Below are 21,223 nucleotides of genomic sequence, written 5' to 3' on the forward strand. Positions count from 1 at the left end.
AACATTATGGAATCTAAAAAATTGTCAGTTAAAAATATAATTACAGATAGGCATGCACACTTAAAAAATATACCACATAAGTATATAAATGCTGAATTATTTGTAAATTTAAAGTTATTATAATATATATTATAATTTCAAGTAATCACTGAAATATTGAGTTCAAAATTGTAATTAATATTACATTTTAACAATTGCTCTGTCTGTGTTTTCTCCACAAACTAAACACAAACAGAATCTGTGGATCTTCATCTTCAACAGTTCGTTCTCCAATCTCAAGAACTCACACTCTTCATTAATCGCATACCTGGAAGCATCAGCTTGTCCAACTCTTGCCCAAAATAGATGCAACAAATTCTCATAACCTTTCAACATAATGTCAGATTGTTTGCATCTAATCGATTCTTTTGTAATGTTCACCGGGAACGGCATAATTTTCTCCTCCAACGTTTCCAATTGTCTGCAAGAACTGGCCAATTCTAAAATGTGACCGCCTTTAATCTCGGTTTTGTCCAAGTACTCTTTTATGACGTTGTAGTTTTGTCCAAGCAGTTTTAACTGGTTAAAGTCCAACTTCCTGTCTTGTTCCAGCTTCTTTTTCAGTAACATGAAAGCGTCAAAGAAAAACTTGTGCTGGCCAATCATATCTTTGATCCTCTCACCGAGCGTCCCCTCCAAAACTTTCTGCTTGTGGCGCAACTTTTTGATATACTCCACCAGTTTAAACATCTTCTCCACCTGTTCGGCTTGCAATATTTGTAGGGCGTCGTCTTGATCCTTCAGTTGTTTGTACTCCTTTTTCCTGTCCTGCACTTTTCTGTTACACGAGTTTATGTAATTAACTGATTCTTTGTACAAAGCTTGGTATCGGTTTTCCAGCGTTCCTTTTAACGTAGTAACTATCTGACTAAACTTGGTTTCATCCTCGTCCAATTTGGCAAAATATTCCACTTTTTCTACTTCCTCTTGTTCTTTAGCTTTGACCTCCAAAGTGAACAACATAGTTTTCAAGTACTCCTCGCCGGACGCCGCCTTTTTAGCTTCATTTTCCATTTCTTCTCTCAACTCTCCTTGTAACTTCGCAACCTGCACAACAACAACCCTTATTTCCATTTTAGACGCCTAAAGTCCTAAAACATACCTGAGTTGCATTATCCCTTTTAAATTCCTGAAGTCTGTTGTAAAACATTTTAATAAGTTTCTCCAAATTTTCAATGTGATTCTTAAAGTTCAACATGTATTGTTCGCCGGAAAGTCGAAGTTCGTCCATTAGCAAGGATATTTGGAAGTCCTTTGAATCGATGACTCGTTCGAAATTGTGCCAAGCAAATTCTAACTCCTCCTTCATACGTGGCAGGGCCACTTTGAGGAGCATTTCCTTCCAGTTTTGTTCATGTCTTTCCAGTGTTATGTCCGCAAGCCGGAGCTCTCTGTCCAACACATCACGCTTTAGTTGACGCTTCTTTTCCAACGCTTGTTTCTTTTTCTGAGCCTTTTTTTCTGCCTTCTCTTCTGGAGTTAGTTTCACCATGTTGTATAATTTTTTGTATAGATAAAGAAAATATTTTTGACAAGTTTATTGACAATTTATAAAGAAAAATTCACAAGTCTTCATTGACATTACTTTATTGACATTGACATTTCAACTACAAAAATAAAATATATCTCTTAAAAATTCTTCTTAAGATTATGGGGAAGGTGTGTTAGAACGTAGATTGAATATATTTGAGCCCCATAATGGTTGTCTATTTCGTTCAGTGTACAGAATGTCTTCAACCAGTCCCAAAATGGGTATCTGTCTTCCCGTACCTTCAACAGATCTCATTTTTCCCCTTTCCAATTCTCGAGCGTAATTCTCTATCGGATTGACGTTGTGCACAAAGCCCGGCATCTTAGTTACATGGTTCTCATTCCATTTCGTCAAAGGTTCGTGGGAAAACGCGTAATAACAATGCACGCCGAAGTTTGGTATGTCTTGGGCTGAAACGTACTCTTGCAAACTGGCGGATAAATCGATGTGCATCGGTTGATTTTCAGTTTGGCCAGTTAACTGTTGTTTAATCCGTAACATTTTCGCATTGGTTTCTTGCTCTATCATGCACCTAGCGAACTCGTGAATGTCGAAGTCCTTCCGGAAGTCCACCAACAGTTCGTAACTTTTGGGGTTGTCTGCGAAAATGCCGGACAATTTACCACGTTGCAGGGCTAGAATCAACAGTTTTAGATAACTTGCTCGTAGAGATTCTTCACCTAGTTCCGTGTCTTCTAGTTTTTTTAGCCAAGCTGCCCCGTTATAACGATCGCGGTGACATTTTAGGTTTATAATTAGGGGGGCGGCGAATACTTTATAGAAGTCGAATTCAGAAAATTCTTGAGGTGGATCTGTTGGTTCAGTTGTTAGTTGTTCGTCGGTTTCGTCCCCCATAGTTTTTCAGTAATTTGGTAGAATTTTAAGACTATAATTTTGACTTTTCTTGACAATTTTGTAAAACAATATAAAACATGTTAAAAATGTGTGAGTGTCATATTAGATAATTATTAAAAAATTTTAACTAAATATAAATGTGCTATTTATGTGATCAATCAATTTCGTATTGATTTTGTTTATGATCTGTCTCCGTCATTCATAATGTCTCTCTCAAAATTCAGTAGAATCGAAGGGCTTTCATTCGACATATATAATATTCCACTAAATAGGCAACCCATTTTACATTTTATTTAATACAATATAATATTCCAGTAAATAGGCAACCCATATTACATTTCATTATTAATATTTAATATAAATAATATATTTAATATATAAAATATATATATATGTCATATTACATATATATAATAAATAAACCATCTTTTAATTTAATTTATTCTATAAAAATAAACCAAATTTTCTATTCCACAACTGGCACAGAATTATATATTTTGCAATAATTGTACAATCAATAATCTGCGTTGTAATTTTCGTTTATCTTGATTGCATAATTGCATTATCTTTAGTTTTTAGCAAGTAATACTACATAAAGAAGTAAAAATAGTTACGTTAACCTAATTTATTTTGGCATAACCTAAATTCTAGAAAAATCTGAAACATTTGTATAGTACATAGTGAGAAAGAAAACGAAAGAAAAAGATCAGCAAACACAAAATTTCAAAATTACACCTACGTAGGTATGTATTTACCATTATGAGCACGTATCACATATTTTTTTATGAACCAAGTAAAAATATATTTATTTTGATTTAAAGTTAAGTTTCATTTTTTAATTGTAATTTGTATTAAATTGAATATTGTATTTTTTGGTTTAAAACTCAGTTATTGTGAAAATAACTAATCAAAAATCTGATGAAAAATTGATCAAATCGTAAAGGCGGGAAATTTCAAACGTCACCTAGTAACCCGAGTTGACGTATCCGTTCGCCACTTCCCAAAATATGCCATTGATGGCGTTCTTGTTCCGCATAGTTTGTCAGCGTGTATGCGTGTAATATGGCTACGAATAATTATTTTGGATTTACGCACGGAGGTACTCAATATAGGTAAGTCAAACAGTTTTATTATTATTAATCCCAACCAAAACGTTAATTTGCTAAAGTCGGTCGGCGCGTTTTACCACACAGAAACCCGATCGAGTCTATTTGTCAGTCAAAACCGGCGTCCTTGAGTAAATGGCGCCGGCATTTTGTCCGATCAATAACTCCTCACCTCCATTTAGGTGGGTTGACGGTCCGGGCTTCCGCGGAGCCCGTGCCGGTTTTTCTATTGGTTTTCTGGCCCCGTTCATCTCCAAAAGTTCCAAAATTGACATCCGTCACTTGCTGACAATCGTTTTAAGCGATCTCGTATCGATTTCAGCGCGACAGCCACCGGTGCCGCATACCAGGCTGGGCAAGCAGGTTACGCCGTAGCAGCTCCGGCGACCGCAGCTGCCGCCACATACGGAACTCAAAGGGCCCCCGGCTACGACACTGCCTATCAGGCAGCCGCCACACAGGGAACCTATGCTGCTGTCGGTACTGGGGCGACGCCGGCATACGAATACGGATACGGTAAGCCTCCTAAGCTGCACCATAAAAGATACTGTACTAATGTCAATGTTCTAATGGCAACAGGTCAGACAGCAGCTGGATATACTGGTGGGTACGATCAGACTGCTGCTGCAGCAAAACCTGCAACTTATGCAACAACTTACACACAGAGAGCCACAGGACAACAGGCCCAAGCAGCAGTATGTATTTTTATTAATCATGCCACACTATATGCAATTATTGCTTTATTGGATTACTTAGTTTACAGCTTATGCCCTACAATATGCTTAGTTGCTAACTGTCACAAAAAATTGAGTTCAATTAGTTATTTTCATATTGTCAAATGACTGACTTTAGTAGTTCAAATACACACAGATTCTAAATACATACAAAGTACCTTATTAACAAATAGTTACAAAGGGAAACTATGATAATATTTAATATAACTTATGCTAAGGGCTTTAAGGATGGGGATGTCACTAACCCCTACATGGTTGTTTTATTGATCTTTTGTCTTCACTGTCTTCTCTACCATCTTCACAGTCAGTCACAATAATACTTTTATATTTTATTTAATTAAATAATACATAATTGCTTATTAAAACATGACCCCAATGATTTGCTCATTCAGCATGTAGTACAATCAGAGCCAACGTCAAATACAATGTTACTATAAACAATAATAATTATTCTGAAATGCCTTATTGTCCATATGTGACAATACAAACATTTTTTAGTTCCAAGATAATTGTAATATACAATTAACAGAACAATAATAAATAAATTTGGAACAATTTACGTTTTGAAAGACTGATTTGTTTTCTTTATGTGCTTGCTGTTCTATTTAAACCCCTAAATTGATAAAATTTAATGATGTTTTGAAAATATTTGGATAAAGATATTTACAATGTCATTTAAAAACTATAAAATTGTAACTTATATTAGTATAGTATATTTATAAGGAAGATATTGCATAATTGTTAATTAAAATCAATTTTCACAAGCAAGGAGAATTCCAGAGGTAGCATCAATCTACTTTCTGTTCAGACACCTTGCAAAATCAATGAAATTAAGGTTTAACCACTGAACACACCTTAATGTTGTTCGGTCCACTGAAATTTCCACACTGTTTCATAAACTAATCAATATTTGTGTCTTTTTTTAAATTGCGCTCCAACAAAATGTTCGTTAGACAAACAAAGAATAAAGTAAAAGATATTGATTAATCCGTAAAAAATTAAAAGGTGGGATTTGGTTACCACTCTGTAGTATAAAAGTAGTCATTATACATTTATTGTCATAATTAATTTTAAAGTAAAAGTAAAATTACTACGATCTCTAATAGAAACGTCTCCCTCTTGATTGCATTACAGACAGCTGCGGCGGCGGCTGCCAAGCCCGCTCAGTATACTGGCACATACCAAGCCAGCGCCACAGGTTACCAGGCCACATACGCCCAACCGGCCGCCCAGACGACAATAGCGGCCCAACCGACAACTCAGGCGAAACGTAAGTTACTACATTGTGTGTCGATTTGTTTTTGCCCACGTGTCTCGTGTCCAACTAACATAAAAACCGTGCATGATTGTATCCGCACGTGTGTACACATTTGTCTTGTCGCCACTCCCCACTAATACCGCATCAACATTCCTCACACAAATGTCGTTTGTCCTTAGAAGCTAATTCAGCCACAACATATTCAGGATACGACGCTGCTTTGTATTCTGCAGCTACTATGTATGTGGCCCAGCAGTCCGGCGGCGCGACGCAGCAGAAAGCAGGCGGCTGGCAGGGATACAAGAAGGGCGGTCTTGGTGCCAAGAACATGAGGGCGAAGGCGCCACCCAAGCCACAACAATTGCATTACTGCGACGTCTGCAAGATCAGGTGAGTGGTGTCATTGAATACGAATCGAGCGTATAACGTAATTACGTTGTGTGACAGCTGCGCCGGTCCGCAAACCTACCGGGAGCACTTGGAGGGCCAGAAACACAAGAAGAGAGAGGCTGCGACCAAGATGGCCGCGTCCGTCGCCACCACCAGTCAAAACCGTGCCGGAAATTCGTTACGTTGTCAATTATGTGATGTTACATGCACAGGTAAAACGAGCTGTGAGGGAGCTCGTACAAATGTGGGTTGATTGTTTGGATTTGCTTAGGAAACGACGCTTACGCCGCTCACATCCGTGGCGCCAAACATCAGAAGGTCGTCCTGTTGCACACCAAGCTCGGCAAACCGATACCGTCACAGGAGCCGGAAGTTGTCGGAGGTGCCCGTAAGTCCGTCTCCTCGACACCAAAGATAAACTTTGTACAATCAGGAGGTCTGGGCCTGCCCGCAGGTAACGGCGACACGAAAGAGGAGGACATTGAGGACACACCCGAGCCGGACATCCAGCCAGTTGGTCAGGACTACATTGAGGAAATCAAAAGCGAAGACGGAAAAGTAAGTTACTGGACGAATACAACGAGTCAAATTGAATGTTTAACGTATTATACGTATTTGTTGCAGGTGATTAGTTTCAATTGTAAATTGTGCGAGTGCCGTTTCAACGATCCAAACGCAAAGGAGATGCACATGAAGGGCAGAAGACACAGGCTCCAGTACAAAAAGAAAGTCAATCCGGATTTAGTGGTGGACGTGAAACCGTCTCTTAGACAAAGGAAGATACAGGAGGAGAAGATGCGTCGTGCGGTAAGTTGACTTTTCCCACCCACCTTTTTGTGTCCGCACTATGCGACATCAGTTCCTTTTCTTAAACATTCGCCATGTTTGAGGAAATTTTAGTGGTGTCATAAATAATTTTGGAAAATCTTCACCCCGAATTGGCTGGGAGGTAAACGCCTCTCGGGTTTTGCATTTTCACACACGAAAGTGTTATTTAATTGGGGGGCGTTGTGAATATTTGTTTGGCTGGTTGCTAAATTCAGAGACATAATTTTTAAGTTATAAAGTGTCTCTGATTTGTGGCACATTTCCAATGTTCCCTTGTCTGTGTCACTAGGCGTTACGTGAGGAATTTTGGTCAAGAAGACATTATAATATGCCGGAAGACGAGGAGGACAGAATGTATTGGGAAGACCGCAGACGTTACGAGGAAGAGTACATGGAAATGGTCCGTCGAGGAAATATGGGACCCTTCCCTCGCGGGCGAGCTTTCCCGGTAGGTTGTTCAGTGAATATTTCACGTTTACATCACTCTGTATTAGCCACGGTTTTTTGCTTCGTGCTATAAATAAATAAACACACGTTAATGTGGCGTAAACTATGCTCATTCCACATTATGCTGTGATTATTTGCTATAATTGGGCAAGGAGAATTCCAGGAGTGGCGTCAATCTGCTACCTGTTCAGACACCTTGCTAAATCAATGAAATTAAGGTTTACAAACTGTACACTCGGATGTTTTTGTGTTGTACCAACCACCAAAAAATTCGCACACATTATTTACCGTTTACCCATCGTACCCCCCGACAGCCAAAATCCTCCTCTAACCACGAGTCGATTTTTTTTTTTCAACAGGGTCCTTTGGCGAGGAGAGCGGAATCTAGTGACGATAGGCACGTGATGGCGCGCCACTCGGAGATCTATCCGAAGGAGGACGAGCTGCAGGCCATCCAACGCATCGTTTCGCACACGGAACGCGCTCTCAAGATGGTTTCTGATCAGTTGGCCGAGGCGAAGCCGAAGGACGGTCAGACGGCGGCGGGGGCGGGGACGGGTACGACCTCGCCCGCGCCTGCTACACCTAACGCTACGGCGGCTAACGCTGCCGCTAAGCCTGCAGAGGTTAAGACTGAGCCTGCCGAGAAGGCGGGCGAACAGAAGGAGGACGGTCGTGATAATCAATTGTGAGTATTCTACGTAGTACGTAGTTGTCTGGTCCAGCCTAATGCTTGACGATATGTCTCTTACCTTAGGGCGTATGCGTTTTCAATTAGGCTAAAATTAAATACAGATTTTTTCGCACGTTCGCCGGTCAATTTGCGGCTTACGTGTAGCCCAATCATCTGAACAAAGTCACCATCGTTGTATAAACTTGTTTGGTTTTAACCACAGAATACCCAAGGAGTACAAACACTGGATGAAAAATTTAGTTGTAGTGTTTAGTTTATTCAATAGATGTTAGCTTTACAGTTTCCTGTATTTGATATTTGACAAAAATAGCGGGAATAATTTCGAATTCAAATTAATTTCTATACTGGGTGTTCAGAGTATTATCAGAAATAAAACAAACTATGAAATTGAAACATTTTTATTATAAATTATTTATTGTACATTACAACAAAATACATCGTTCTTCTTAGGAATTACATACAATAAAATAAATTCAAATACAAATATAACTAAATTTAACCCATTGTTATTATTAGAAGAATTTAAACATTGTGAATTTTTCTTGTTATCCAGAAATCTGATGGAGAAAAATGGTCTTCACAGACGTTAATTACAAACTGAACGACATACTAAATTTAATTTAAAATCGGAAAGTGGTTTAAAACAAATTATTTTTAAAATTAGGATTGTGAACATCACTATAGTATGTATTGAAACATGAAGGATAACTACAAATTTTGACACAATAACCTGGTAGAGATAAAGGCTGAGAACTCTTGGTTGAATTTTATAAAATTATAAAATAAATCAGAGATAAGTTATTATAATATTATATATTTATTATTATCTAAAAAGTAAAGAGTTTATTCTATACAAAGTAAATTTAATTTACTCAACAGTTAAGACAACGCATAATAATAAATGAACAATCTTATTCAAATTTTAGATTACTTTATTTCTAATATGATTCTAATTTAAAATAAACATATTATTAAGTGAATTATTAAATTACAAAGCGATTTTAGTTAGTAAAGGATTATAAGAAATAACTTCAAACCATTTTAATTCAATGTCTTTATTTTATACTCCTAGCATCTTGGGATAGACAACGAGTGTAACTTCGGGCAACCAAACATTCGGCTGTCTCCGTTTGGTTGTTGTATTCACTTGCCCCGCCCATAGTTTTAACTGACTATTTTTCCACACAGATTCTCGTTCCAACAAGACCGAGATGCCAACCGCATTCTCAAGGGCGTGATGCGAGTGGGCCACCTCGCCAAGGGTCTGTTGCTGCGCGGCGACACCAACGTGGAATTGGTTGTGCTGTGCGCGGACAAGCCGACGCTGCAACTGCTCAAGAAGGTGGTCGATCTGTTGCCGACGTCTCTCAAACAGGTGGCGCCCGAGAACACGTATACGGTGACGTTGAACGCGGCCGAAGCCGGTCTGACTGTGTCCGGTGACGGACTGACCGTCCTCGTGCAGCTCACCAGTCCGGTGATGCGGGAGCAAGGTAATCGATCGGTGTGGTTCGGTGAATGAATGAGTGTGTACAGTACCGTTTGCAGGGTTTAAGCTGGTATTTATTGTTTAACTCGCCATTTCTTTTAGTTTTGACCGACTGTATTTTGGTTACAGACAGAATTATTGGAAGATGATTTTAGACAAGAAAAAACGGATTGTTTCTATTGATTTGTTGTTTTTTTAGGTTAGTGCATCAATGGAAGTGTCAGCGCTTCAGTCCTAGATTTTTATTTGGTAATGTTAGTTGTGTTTAGACTCCGTTTACTTCCCAAGTTTAGGTGATCTCTATCGTAAATTATATATATAACTTTCTGATGCCGATTATTTTTCACCTTTAGGAAAACTTGTCGAAATTAATCGTTTTTACGTCGATTATATTTTTGTGTCGGTCCGTTATAAATCAGTTTAGGAATGTTAATAAGCCAAGCCGGTCAGAAAATCGTTATTTTTTGTCTATCATTTTATGATTTGATTCCAAAATAATTTTTTGTGTGAAACTGTGTAAATACTGTAGAATGTTAGTACGTAGTATGCAAATGATAATGAATCGAAAAAACATAGCGAACGAATACATGGGCAGCTTAAACCTTGATCGTCACTAATAAATATTGGACATTTCTGATTTTACAGTTTACCGTCACATAGATCAGACATGTATGTGTCGTCGTATCAGTCGTACACAGCACGACTGATACCGAGACAGAAGCTGGAAGGAACAAGTCAAACCGCAAACATCTCGTACCAACCCACGCATCGAACCAATCGATTTAATAGCATTAATTGTGTTGCGTTCTGATTTGGTCGGTGTGTGCGCGTGTGGGCCGGGTGCGCGCTGGTGCCTACTACACAGCTGGTCCAATACTTATGAAAACGTACTGTGCTGATATGGATGTTTAGAGTTGATTTTAGGTGGTGTGGGATAAGGATTTTTGACCAGCCGGCACGCCGGCGGCCACATGGCGACCGACGCAACCGCCGTCCTCCCGCCAGGAGCCGGGGTGGCGGCGGCGCGCCGGTGCCCCCACCGCCGACTGTGGCTGCGGGGCGTGCACGATGGTCAAACACCCTTTTGTTGATGTCTAGAAGCTGCGAGCGGCGGGTTGGACCGGGATGTTCTCTCACGCGGCAAGTGTCTCCAGGCGCTGGCAGCCCTCAGACATACCAAATGGTTCCAGGTTTGTGTCTCTCTCTCACACCGTGCGCACCTTTTTTTACCAAAAATATAAAATTACGAATTTAAAGTCGCGAACAAAATCATTTTATATACAACTATAAATATTATACTAGTCTAGTCTGTAGCAACAAATTTGTTGTGTTCTACCCCCCCCCCCATTAACGCGATCTGATGATGTGAGTTTTGCTGTAGTTTCTCTTTAGGGAATCGAAGCCTCACTTGCCATTATTTACTTCAGTCCTTTGATTTTTTGTTTTCTTACAAGGTTTCATTTGTTTGCTTCTATTCCCTTTTTTACCTAGATGCATTATTATACTCTTTTGATGAGTCAGTGTCAATTCAAAATTACAATTTGATTTCACGAAAAGTTCACATCTCAATCAGCTTTTTTAATTGTACTTAAAATTAAAATGCGGGAGTTCTACAAGTCCTTAGCCTAAAATAATTAATTATGAACGCCGTTTAAACTAGCATTTTAGTTTTTTTCATTTATAACTTTTTTTATTTTTCTATTCATTGTAGAACTCCCAACACATACACGATTTAAAAATAGGATATTTTAACACCGAACGTTTCAGGCTAGGGCATTGGGTCTCCATTCTTGTGTGGTAATCATCCGAATCTTAAGAGATCTGTGTCAGAGAGTGCCTACTTGGTCACCCCTAAGTTCTTGGGTAAGTTTTGCATCCTTCTACTTCTATTCTTTCCATTTGCTGCTTAATGCTTGACGGTTTTACGACCAACGACTAGTAAAAATCGTTTTCAATTAAGCAAAAATTATTTTCTGACGTTTTCACAGGAATATTCCAAACATGAAAATTCCTGCAGCCCAATCTTCAGTACACTGAACACTAAAAATAATAAGTACTGTTTGTGTCACGTACCGTGTGTACATGTGCTTTCATTTTAGGCAATGGAATTGCTGGCAGAAAAAGTAATATCGTCGGTGCCGGGACAAGCCCAATTGTCGCCTGGAGAAGCTTTGAGACGCGTGATGGAGGCAGTGGCTAGCGGTTTACTGTTGCCAGGAGGACCGGGATTGGGAGATCCCTGCGAGAAGGACAGTCCGGATGCGTCGGCCGCCCTTTCGGCACAGCAGCGCGAGGATCTCACTTGTTCTGCGCAATATGCGCTTAGATTAATTGCTTACAGGCAAATTTATAAAGTGAGTGTGAGGGTGTTTTTGTTGGAGGATTCATGGAACGTTAACGGGGCTTGGTTTTTTACAGGTATTAGGAATGGATCCCCTCCCTACTCAACAGAAATTGTTCAGACGAGATAGATCAGCACGTAAACGACGTCGTTCCGGTGGGGAACAGGCTGATTCGGAAAGTACGTATTCATTGTTAGATAGACATTCAGGTGAGGTTTCTGGTGCCACCTAATTGTAAAGTATAGCAATTTTTGTTTTTCTAACAAATATTTAATGTGGTGTTGTTTTGTTGTTACAGGTGATACTGGTAAAATGGTTAAAACAGAGGGGGAGGCATCCGCAGAGTCGTCAGTGAAATAAATTTCACTATAATTATCTAGTTTATAATATCTATTATTTGATTTATTAGTTTTTGAATACAACAGATCTTGAACGGAAACGGAATTATATTTGATTATTTATGTACATTTCACAAGTATTTGCATTGTAGTTCAATGTATTTTCTAGATGTATGTGTGAATTAACTTGAATAAAATATATTCCATGAGTAACATTCGTTTAATTCATAAGTATGTACTGACTGTAAAAAATTGCAATACTTACATGTAAAATTTAACATAAATAAATTATTTAAATTATGCGTTTTTGTTATTGAAACAAGTTGGGTATTTTAAATTTATTTTATTGTTTGTTTACATAGGAGATATGTTAGAACGATGTTACATGTTTTGTTAATAAATAATTACACATGTATTAATTTATCAAAATAACTGGAAATATAAGTAAACAAAGGTTTTAAATATTTTCGCAATAACAGCAACTCTCATTAAAAGAAAACTTTTTAACATTATCTACAAAAAATAAATAACATGATATATATATAATTTAACATTCAACTAACCAACGTTATAACAAATTAAATATTTACATAATGGTAATTTAAATACAAGTAATCGTTAAAAGGTAACTGAATATAATAATATGTACGATCCTTCCTTCAAACAACAGGTCTCGTTTGCCATTTCCGATTACAATTTTTGATTCAAACTGTCGGACAGACACAAACCCCTTAATTAAAAACCTGAAAGCAATTATAATAAGAAAATATCCTTCTTGTACTGATCCGGACTAGCCTACCAATTAGTTACTCATTGTTTTTGTAAAAAACAAATAATCATACGCATATGGACGTTCATTCATGATTGAAAGTTTCTCAGAATATATGTAAAAGTCTGTATGAACTAGCAGACTTACTTGATATATATATCACATACTTAGAGTATTTAAGAACTTCAGACTTTTTCATATTACATATTGCGTTTTTAATACATATTTGGTCATATATTAGGGAATGGGTTGAAAAACAAACAAACAAAATACTAAATATACAAAATGACTAGAAAAATAAATATAAAAGGTACAAATATAAAAATATCTAAATATGTGGTTTCGATTGTTCCGTTAAAATCAAGCAAAACGTTTCAATACTGATCACCAGAACTTATTTTAAAAACATTTATGGCAGATGAAGTAACTCCAAGCTGTTATTATGAATCTACTCTTCAACATTCTAGTTATAAAATTGGCGGTGACCAATAATGGCTAAAATAATAAAACACGGGAATCAAAACTACGGTGAAAAAACCCTCAAGCTTCTCAGTAAAGTAGCAAGCACGTTCGCCAGCGATTCCGCTTGCGCGGCGAGATGTTCTTCGATGGTCTTCTGCGAGCTACGGTCAATGTTGGAGGTGATCAAGTGGCGGAACGCCGCGGTCACGTCGTGGACTTTCAGTATGAGGTTTCTGGTTTGGAGGGGTGCCGTCGTGTGGTTGGTCAAATCCTGACAGAGCTCCGTAAGTCGGCGCAAGATCGTCAGGCAAATCGCCAGGTTCTCGGGTAGATCGGGGAGACTAGGGTCCGACATAGCTATGACTAGCATCTTGCTCGAAGTGACAAGCTGCAGGGATTGCGACGTCAATTCTTCTTTGGCAACCTATGGAACATTTATTAGAAAAAAAAAGACTCGGCGATGTTTGCAAGGTCTTACCTGAAACTTTTCTTCGCTGATCAACCTGCCGCCGCCGTGCACTTGAGCGACACTGCACTGTGCAGCCACCTGGTCCAGTCTCACCAGTAAATTGGCCATTGCCACGTCTGTTTTGGCCAGCAGATTCTCTCTGGTCGAAGTACATCCGTTCCTTATGGTCGGACCGCCGTTCCGTTGCATAGCCTCGTGCTCTCTGAATTTATTGAAAGCTGCATTTCCCTCCAAGCTTTTTATGTGTGGTACAGCGGAAAGTGGTGATCTGGAGTGCGGCATCGACGGGGTCTCGCGGTTGTGGTTTCCAGGACTGTCGAGGGAGTCTATGGGTATTGCGGTTAGATGAGCACCTCTGCCTAAAACAAATGTGTTTAGAAACTTGAACTGTCACTGGAACATACACTAAGGGACAGTTGGATTACCTAAATGCGGGGACGTTGGAGTGCTCACCGCTGTCGCAGCCTTGAGACACAATCGATTATCCTCACTTAAATGATAAGTGTTGTCCAGGTCATTTGACATGTTTCTATTCCTCTGCAGGTGTGGAGAACCTATACTAGCTGTCCGAGTTTCGGATACTGGTTTTGACTGCTGGATGTTCTTCATCTGTCTTAGTACTTCCAATGGGGGAACTGGAGGTAGAGGTGGTTTCTTTGGTGGTAGAAACAGATGGGGTGGTGCACAGTCGCCTCTAGGGGGTAGTTTAGGTGGATAATCAGCATTAGAATTCGCTCTGGTGGATAAAGATTGAGATCTTTGGCGTTCTTCCGGAATCATTTTGGGTGGTCTTTCTGGAGGTGTTTCGTCAGAACTTCGTCGTGGTAAAGGTTGAATGGGTGCCTCACATTTAATCAATTTTTCGGGCTTATTTTTGGCACAGCACGAAAAGGCACCCTTCCTATCTACAGTCGCATATTCTATAACATTCGTTCTTGTACTGACAACACTTTCTCTTTTTTTAACACCATTGCACATTTCGTTATGACTTTGTTCGCTTAGTTGATCTTTCTCATCGTCTTTTATTGTCAAATTCTCGAAACTATCACGATCTGGTGGTGGAGGGATGATATACGCCATAATCTCCTCAGGAGTCAATTCGACAGCGGGAGTGACCTTTTGAGTGGGAGGCGGTACTGTAACGCTGGCTAAAAACGTTTCTAAATCCTCGTCCTCATTTAACACCCCGAGTTTGTTCAACTTTTCAATAGAATCGGCGAACGAACTCGGCGGCACGTTTATTGGCGTCGGTAAGGCACAATCGAGTTCATTGGGAGTTCCGGGTGGAGGTATGTTTGTCAAGTCTATTAAGTCCGGGTCGAAGACGTATATATCGTTCAACGAATCCATATCACCGGTGTCTTTGTTCTTCATCTGTTTCAGCTGTTGCAAATACGCCTGGAAATCCTGATCCTTATCGGCAGTGTTGTCGGGACTGCGTAGTCCGAAACTAATTCGATTTGATTTGTCTATTCCGTTGCTGGGTAACTTGTGTTTTGGGGAGTTGCCCGGTGTATAAATTGAATCGTTATCGCTTTCAGATTGAACGGTTTCAGATCGTAGTAATTCGATCGCGGCATTAGTGAACATTGGCTTCGGTGCGGGTTCTTGGGCGTGTCCTTTGGTTAACAATAGTAATGAGTCGCTGTGTTTCAGTTTTCCTGGCGCGTCGTCCGCCAGAACACTGTCCGTATCACTTTCTATGTCCACGCTTGTTTCTTGCCATTCGGACAGGGAGTTCAATCTGTCTAAGTTTTGTTGTTCCGTTAGGTATTTTTCTGAATTTTCCACCAACTGTTGCATTTCTTGGATTCGACGTAAGACTTCGTCGTTTCTGGTTTCGACGACGCCGCTTTCAAGGATTTCCATAGATACGACGCTTTGTAAATCGTAGGAGGTGTTATCGAAACTGCTGAATTCGGGTTTGATTTGATGGTTGCGATTAGATAACGAATTATTCATGTTGCTATCTAAACTATATCCAAGAATAAGTGGTGGTTTACTTTGTCTCCCCATGGTATTATACAATCCATTAGTTTTCTTATTTATACCTTGGTAAACTGGATGCATGGCAAAACAAATCGACTTTACATTATTTTGATTGATATAGCTCCATTTTTCTGGCACCACTTTATGCTGCGATAAAAATGGTGGTGCCAAATCTTCCATCGGTGCTTCCTCCTCTTGATCTACTGGCAAGTTTTGACCAGTAGCTAAATTGAAGTAGCCTCTTAGGACTAAAACCAATTCACTTGCGTCTCGTTCTTCAAGCGATACGGAAACCATTTTATCCTTTTGAAGTTTTATTAACACAGTCCGACTGATTTCATCATCGCTTTTTACTTCAATCCTACGCATGTCTTCAATATTAGCAATCGGAACAGGCTGGAACTAAATTAATGGTCAGTAAATTTGTCTATTAGACTTTTATAAATTACCACTGAATTCCTAGTGCCGGTGATCTGGCTAATTCCAAATTTGGGACTAACAAGTATGACTCTTTCCATCGCATCTCCCTTGGGCCCGGCAGAAAAACACTTGGCTCCGTAACTGGGAAGTTGGCTAACAATATCTAAATAATGAAGTTTAGTTTGAAGTGAAGTAAGTTGTTTTCCCGGCCCGGCCATGTTCGAATGCAATTTCAAGAAATGACCGATAAGTTTTCTCACTTCCTTACGCTTCATGTTTTCTAAAAGCGATGCGGGTACGAAACGTTCCAAGCCGAAATCCCTCCTGAAACCCTTAGGATTAACAAACAACAGGGGCAACACGAATTGTACTTACTCTATACTTTTGACGGTAATTTTAGCCGCAGGCAAATTGTTAGCTAAGGCGTGCTGATGGATATGCAAAGAGGCCAGCATCAACGCCGTGTCGTACTGCAATTCCGGTGCGAACCTCTCCTGGATTACGTCGTTGCAGCATTGCGTGTACAGGTAATCCAGCGCGTTCAAGTCCTTTTGGGCGAGGGCGGCGGCCGACGACGGCACGAACGCCACTCTGAACAAACACCTCAGTTTATGGGCGCCCGGACGTGACGCGATCTGTAACAAGTGCCTGATTTATGACCGACGGGAATACGGTAGCTTTTTTAGCACCGTTGCGGTGCACTCCATATTTTACTAGAATCATGTGTGCTTTGTTTTATGGAATATCAGATAGTATAAACTGAGAATTATGGTTATTTATTTTCCTTAAAAAGTCTGGTTCATTTTAATTTTGTTGTTTAAATAGTCAATTTTGTATTATTATGTATGTCAAGAGTTTTAATAGTGGTGTGTAATTAAGTCAAGTTGGAAGCTGCACGTGTCCAATAATTGAATTACTAACCCTGGCCAAACTATCGGACGGATCCAGCAACGTGAGCTTGTTCCTTTTGAGCGACTTGATGTGCTCAACAACCAGACTGAAATGTTCGGTCGCCTGCAAACAAAGTTTCGTCTCCAGCGAGGTAACGACGTCCTGAACAGTCGTCCATGCATCATACTTGAAAGACTTGGTTTGGCCGTTCTCCAGAAACACCTTCAGTACGTTCGCCATCGGGGGCACGCATAAATCACCCAGCGAAAACGCCGAAGGCTAAAAAATCCCTTGATCACATAAAAATGTTCGACTGAATATTTATCATTTTACTAACGGGAAACAGCGGTGCTCCGTTGACACAGACGCTCTCGGCGAATCGGACCCGGGAAGGTTTGCTGCGTAACCGGGCCCGTTTGCTGGCGGACAAGAGGGTGGATTTCCTGGCGCCCTGTTGCTCCGGCGGCTGACAAACCACGAGACGAACCGTTTTGGTGCAGGCTCTCACCAACGAGATCACGTGCTCTCTCGGTGCCGTTTTCACGTCCTCCCCGTTCACCGTCAGGATTTGATCGCCCGGAAGCAGCTGTCAAAGGAAATTAGGTTCGTTAGATTGGAATTTTGTTCTTTAAACCACTATTACATACCATTATAAACATCAAGGACCATTCTAGTGGCAAAGATAAATCGTATCGGTGCTAATTTTTTCGGTAAGTAATGAAATGAAAGAAATAGACCCGAAAACATTGTTAGAGTGGGCACGAGACGTATTTCAAGGATAAAATCTCCCCTCGGTGTTGACAAACGATTTCTAAGTCGAGCCGGACTACACTCTGATTGTATCTGAACCCATAAAAATTGCCGGTGACGGCATCACGTTCCAAATAACGACGTTCAAGTTTATCTACTGTGTTTAAGGACGCAATTTTTGCCGGAATGAAATATGTACTTGGGTACATAAACAAATGAGTTAACGCAGCTGGTGTTTATATAATAAATATCAACGTGTCAATAAATAATTGCAATTGTAATTGATATAAACTGAAATGAAAAACCTTAATGTAAGTAATAAATCCGTTAATTGACATGAAATAGATTACAAAAAACGGAAGAGATTTATATTTGTTTTATGAATCAGCGCATAAATAATTGTATTGTTATTCAACCAGTTCAGCTGGCTTAACAATAAATTGTAATCAATTCATTAACAATTCAACATATATTAATTATTATTATTCGAAATGTAAACGGTTTAGACAGAACGTTGAAATTGTGTTATCAATATAAATCTGTATTAGTATAATACAAGATAAATATAATTACTGGATATAATTTTATTACTATAGATGTTAAATCAGTAAAACCAATGTCTTTTTGAAAGACTTGTTATGACAGATTAATGGCTAGCATCTTCAGAGGTTTGATTTGGTGTCCATACTTAATCAAGCTTCAATGCTTCTTTTCTGTTGAAGTTGTTTTCGTGTTTATGAATTTCCCTAATCATTCTCTTGTGATATTCAGTTGTCGAGGCAATCAATTGTGTATCTTGGAATATTATCTTATGATTTCCATCTAACAGTGCATCTTCAACTACAGCAGACTTGCCTGATTGTCCTAGAATGCACTTTCGTTTGTGTTCCTTAATCTTGGTCCTTATTGAACGTTTTGTGATATCGATGTATACTTTCCCGCAAGAGCATGGTATGCGGTACATCCCAGAAGTTGTTTGGTGGTCTCTCCTATCTTTGGGAGATCTGAGATTGTGTTGAATCTTCCTTGATGGTTTAAAAATAGTATGGATGTTATGTTTTAATAAGATTTTCCCAATTCTATCGGTAACTTTACATATATATGGGAAAAAGCTTCACCAATCCTGGTCACTAGGTGGATCTTTATTATTAGTATGAGGTCTCATTATACGTCTTATTTCTGAACGTTTTTATCCGTTGGCCTGTAGTGTTTTTTCTAAGTGTTCTTGTTCTTCTGCGAGGTGATGTGTGGCACATAGCCTTTTGGCTAGTCCAGTTAATGTTTTATAGACCCCTTGTTTTTGTTAGGATGATGGTTAGATAGTTTATGTGGATGCCAATCGGTATGTGTAGGTTTTCGATATACTATATGATTTAAATGTTCTCCCACTCCTTTTACTAGGACATCCAAAAAAGATATTTGGTTCTCCTTCTCCAATTCCATTGTGAGTTTGATATTGTTATGTTGAGAGTTTAGGTGTTTTAGAAACTGAACTGAAATAGCTTTTAGTAAGACACGTACGGAAAAGAACCACTATATCTGGAGATAATATTTCGGAAATCATGTTCAAGGAATCATTGAAAAGTGACACTACATCGAAACTGACCAGTCTATTTTCTACATCAAGACGTAATCCTTTCAATATTTCAACAAAATGAGTGGAATCTTTGATAAAGGTTGGGATGTTTCCAACATGAGGTTGTAGCAATCTGATAAGTTATATGTTGGTGATCCAGGAGTACTAACGAGTGGTCGGAGTGGTTATTTTTGGATATCCGCTGGTGTGGATGATATTTTTATTAGGAGAATAATGTTTCTTAGCTTTCTCTATGTTGGATCTTTAGCCGGTACATCTTCACATATTTTTGTAATCCTCGGATTTCATTAAAACAATTGCTTGCCTCGACAATTGAATATCACAAGAGAATAATTAAGGAAGCAATTGAAATCCATAATCATGAAAACAACTTCAACTGAAAAGAGGATGCATTGAAGCTTGATAAAATAAACTATGTGGGAAAGTAATGACAAAATTCCCAATCAAAATAATTAAACAAAATGTATAGTAAAGAAAATAATTATTTAACACCTGTTAACATAAATATTACTCAAACCTGAATAAAGTAAACCGTATAGATCATATTTATTATAATGTGAGAAAAAACACCAATAAAATGTTAAGTTTACTTAAACGTTAATTAAAACTTTCTTTTCATTTGTTCGTCCCTTCCGTGCACAATAGCATTACAAAAAAAATTAAAAAACGAAGACTCATTAACATTTTCCGAGAGCATTATCAATTAATCAGCGGAGACCGGTAATCAAGTTATAATTTCAAAAGGAGAAAATTATATTCAAGGAGCACTCGTTATTAATTACGATAAGCAAATTACTGTGCAACTTTTCTGAAATATTACTCCGTTCATTTTTTCCCCCCTTTCAGCGTTTAAGTGCACTCCAACGATTCGATTCGCCGAAGCCACAGAACTGTGGGAACGGTTCCAACAATCCACGACTGCGTAGCCACAAGAAAAATCTACAGGATAAGTATTAAATTGCAGTTTTTACTTACCTTGTCGACGGATGGTCCACCTTCGGTGACGAACCGCACGATGACTGGTTTTTCGGATCCAGCAACAAATCCAAAGCCCAAAGCGGGCGACCTCTCCAACGTGACCACCCGTGGTTCCGGCTTCGGAAGCGGCTCTAAATTTTTCACTACCGGCGATTCGTACGTTGTCGTTTTGTTCACATGACTGCAACATCAAACAATCATTCACCAATTGTTTCGCCGTAAAAGTTACTCAGTTAATTAATATTGGGGGGACAAAATCCATGAATCATCCACGTTAAACGCCTTATTACCATAACGTAAACACTCGATCCTTGTAAAGTGCCTTATAACGCATAAAAAAAATCGAAATTAAAGTGTCGCGGGGGTGGAAAACCGCTTAAAATTCCGTTTGTGTCGTCGACTGAACGTGTGCCCTAATCCATGTGAATTATTTAGCCGGGCACGGGTTTAATTTTTCGTTTAATTTCCATCGGCCCAGGCGACCTCATTATCCGACCTCCGTTGAATTATTAATGGGGGCCGAGGGGGGGATATTAGTGGGACACAATCACGGAAATTCACGTTCCGCGTAACAAGTTAAATAAGGTTTTCGGATAATTGTATCGGATAATATTTGCTCTTGCTAGATTTTCCTCCAAAGAGGCTAATTACCATAAAGAGCGACTCTTTCATACGGGCGACAAATCCCCCTTGATTGTTTTTCTTTGCGGGCCGTTATTAGAATTTTAACCCTCGGGAAATGTGACAAATTAAACTGATAAAACAAATAATCTGTCACAATTACTGGCTCAGTTGCTTTGTCTCAATCTCAGGCAAATCTGGGCAAAAATATAGATTAGTTTTCGAT

The 21,223-nt window shown here is 39.1% G+C and overlaps 4 protein-coding genes across 13 annotated transcripts in view; 1 reads left to right on the plus strand and 3 right to left on the minus strand.

Moving 5' to 3' along the window:
- Positions 1-77: 77 nt before the first annotated feature.
- On the minus strand, positions 78-1,546 carry LOC109608555 (dynein regulatory complex subunit 2). Its single transcript, XM_020024999.2, has 2 exons — positions 1,142-1,546; positions 78-1,086 (listed from the first exon to the last, which is right to left on the minus strand). Exons 1-2 carry the CDS (start codon positions 1,529-1,531, stop codon positions 181-183), a joined length of 1,296 nt encoding a protein of 431 aa, XP_019880558.2. The 5' UTR covers positions 1,532-1,546; the 3' UTR covers positions 78-180.
- Positions 1,547-1,608: 62 nt separating this feature from the next.
- Positions 1,609-2,425, minus strand: LOC126264879 (uncharacterized). Its single transcript, XM_049964538.1, has one exon. The coding sequence runs from the start codon at positions 2,423-2,425 to the stop codon at positions 1,688-1,690; it is 738 nt and encodes a 245-aa protein (XP_049820495.1). The 3' UTR covers positions 1,609-1,687.
- A 907-nt stretch (positions 2,426-3,332) lies between these two features.
- Positions 3,333-12,264, plus strand: LOC109608605 (zinc finger RNA-binding protein). 8 transcript variants are annotated; one of them, XM_049964534.1, is made up of 16 exons: positions 3,340-3,537; positions 3,854-4,226; positions 5,400-5,535; positions 5,703-5,913; positions 5,971-6,125; positions 6,185-6,301; positions 6,368-6,471; positions 6,538-6,720; positions 7,031-7,189; positions 7,548-7,876; positions 9,071-9,375; positions 10,470-10,561; positions 11,139-11,234; positions 11,471-11,725; positions 11,790-11,922; positions 12,012-12,264. In XM_049964534.1, exons 1-16 carry the CDS (start codon positions 3,488-3,490, stop codon positions 12,071-12,073), a joined length of 2,760 nt encoding a protein of 919 aa, XP_049820491.1. In that variant the 5' UTR covers positions 3,340-3,487; the 3' UTR covers positions 12,074-12,264. The 8 variants fall into 8 exon arrangements, with proteins under 8 accessions (XP_049820492.1, XP_049820488.1, XP_049820491.1 ...); XM_020025089.2 differs by having other exon boundaries at positions 3,342-3,537; positions 3,854-4,047; positions 4,111-4,226; positions 5,388-5,535; positions 6,185-6,471; XM_020025091.2 differs by having other exon boundaries at positions 3,349-3,537; positions 3,854-4,047; positions 4,111-4,226; positions 6,185-6,471.
- A 115-nt stretch (positions 12,265-12,379) lies between these two features.
- LOC109608589 (uncharacterized) overlaps positions 12,380-21,223 on the minus strand; it is an 83,080-nt gene continuing 74,236 nt past the window's right edge. Inside the window, exons 4-11 of one of the 3 annotated variants that reach the window (XM_049964528.1) lie at positions 20,374-20,557; positions 17,389-17,637; positions 17,082-17,330; positions 16,536-16,795; positions 16,193-16,484; positions 14,177-16,142; positions 13,761-14,110; positions 12,380-13,706 (exon numbers count right to left, since the gene is read on the minus strand). In XM_049964528.1, the coding sequence (XP_049820485.1) occupies positions 13,344-13,706; positions 13,761-14,110; positions 14,177-16,142; positions 16,193-16,484; positions 16,536-16,795; positions 17,082-17,330; positions 17,389-17,637; positions 20,374-20,557 (3,913 nt within the window). In that variant the 3' untranslated portion in view covers positions 12,380-13,343. Of the gene's footprint in view, positions 13,707-13,760; positions 14,111-14,176; positions 16,143-16,189; positions 16,485-16,535; positions 16,796-17,081; positions 17,331-17,388; positions 17,638-20,373; positions 20,558-21,223 lie in introns of those variants that run through there. The other 2 variants (XM_049964527.1, XM_049964529.1) reach the window with 2 other exon arrangements.

The sequence above is a fragment of the Aethina tumida genome, chromosome 3 (genome assembly GCF_024364675.1).
Source record: "Aethina tumida isolate Nest 87 chromosome 3, icAetTumi1.1, whole genome shotgun sequence".
In the NCBI taxonomy this organism is placed as follows: Eukaryota; Metazoa; Arthropoda; class Insecta; order Coleoptera; family Nitidulidae; genus Aethina; species Aethina tumida.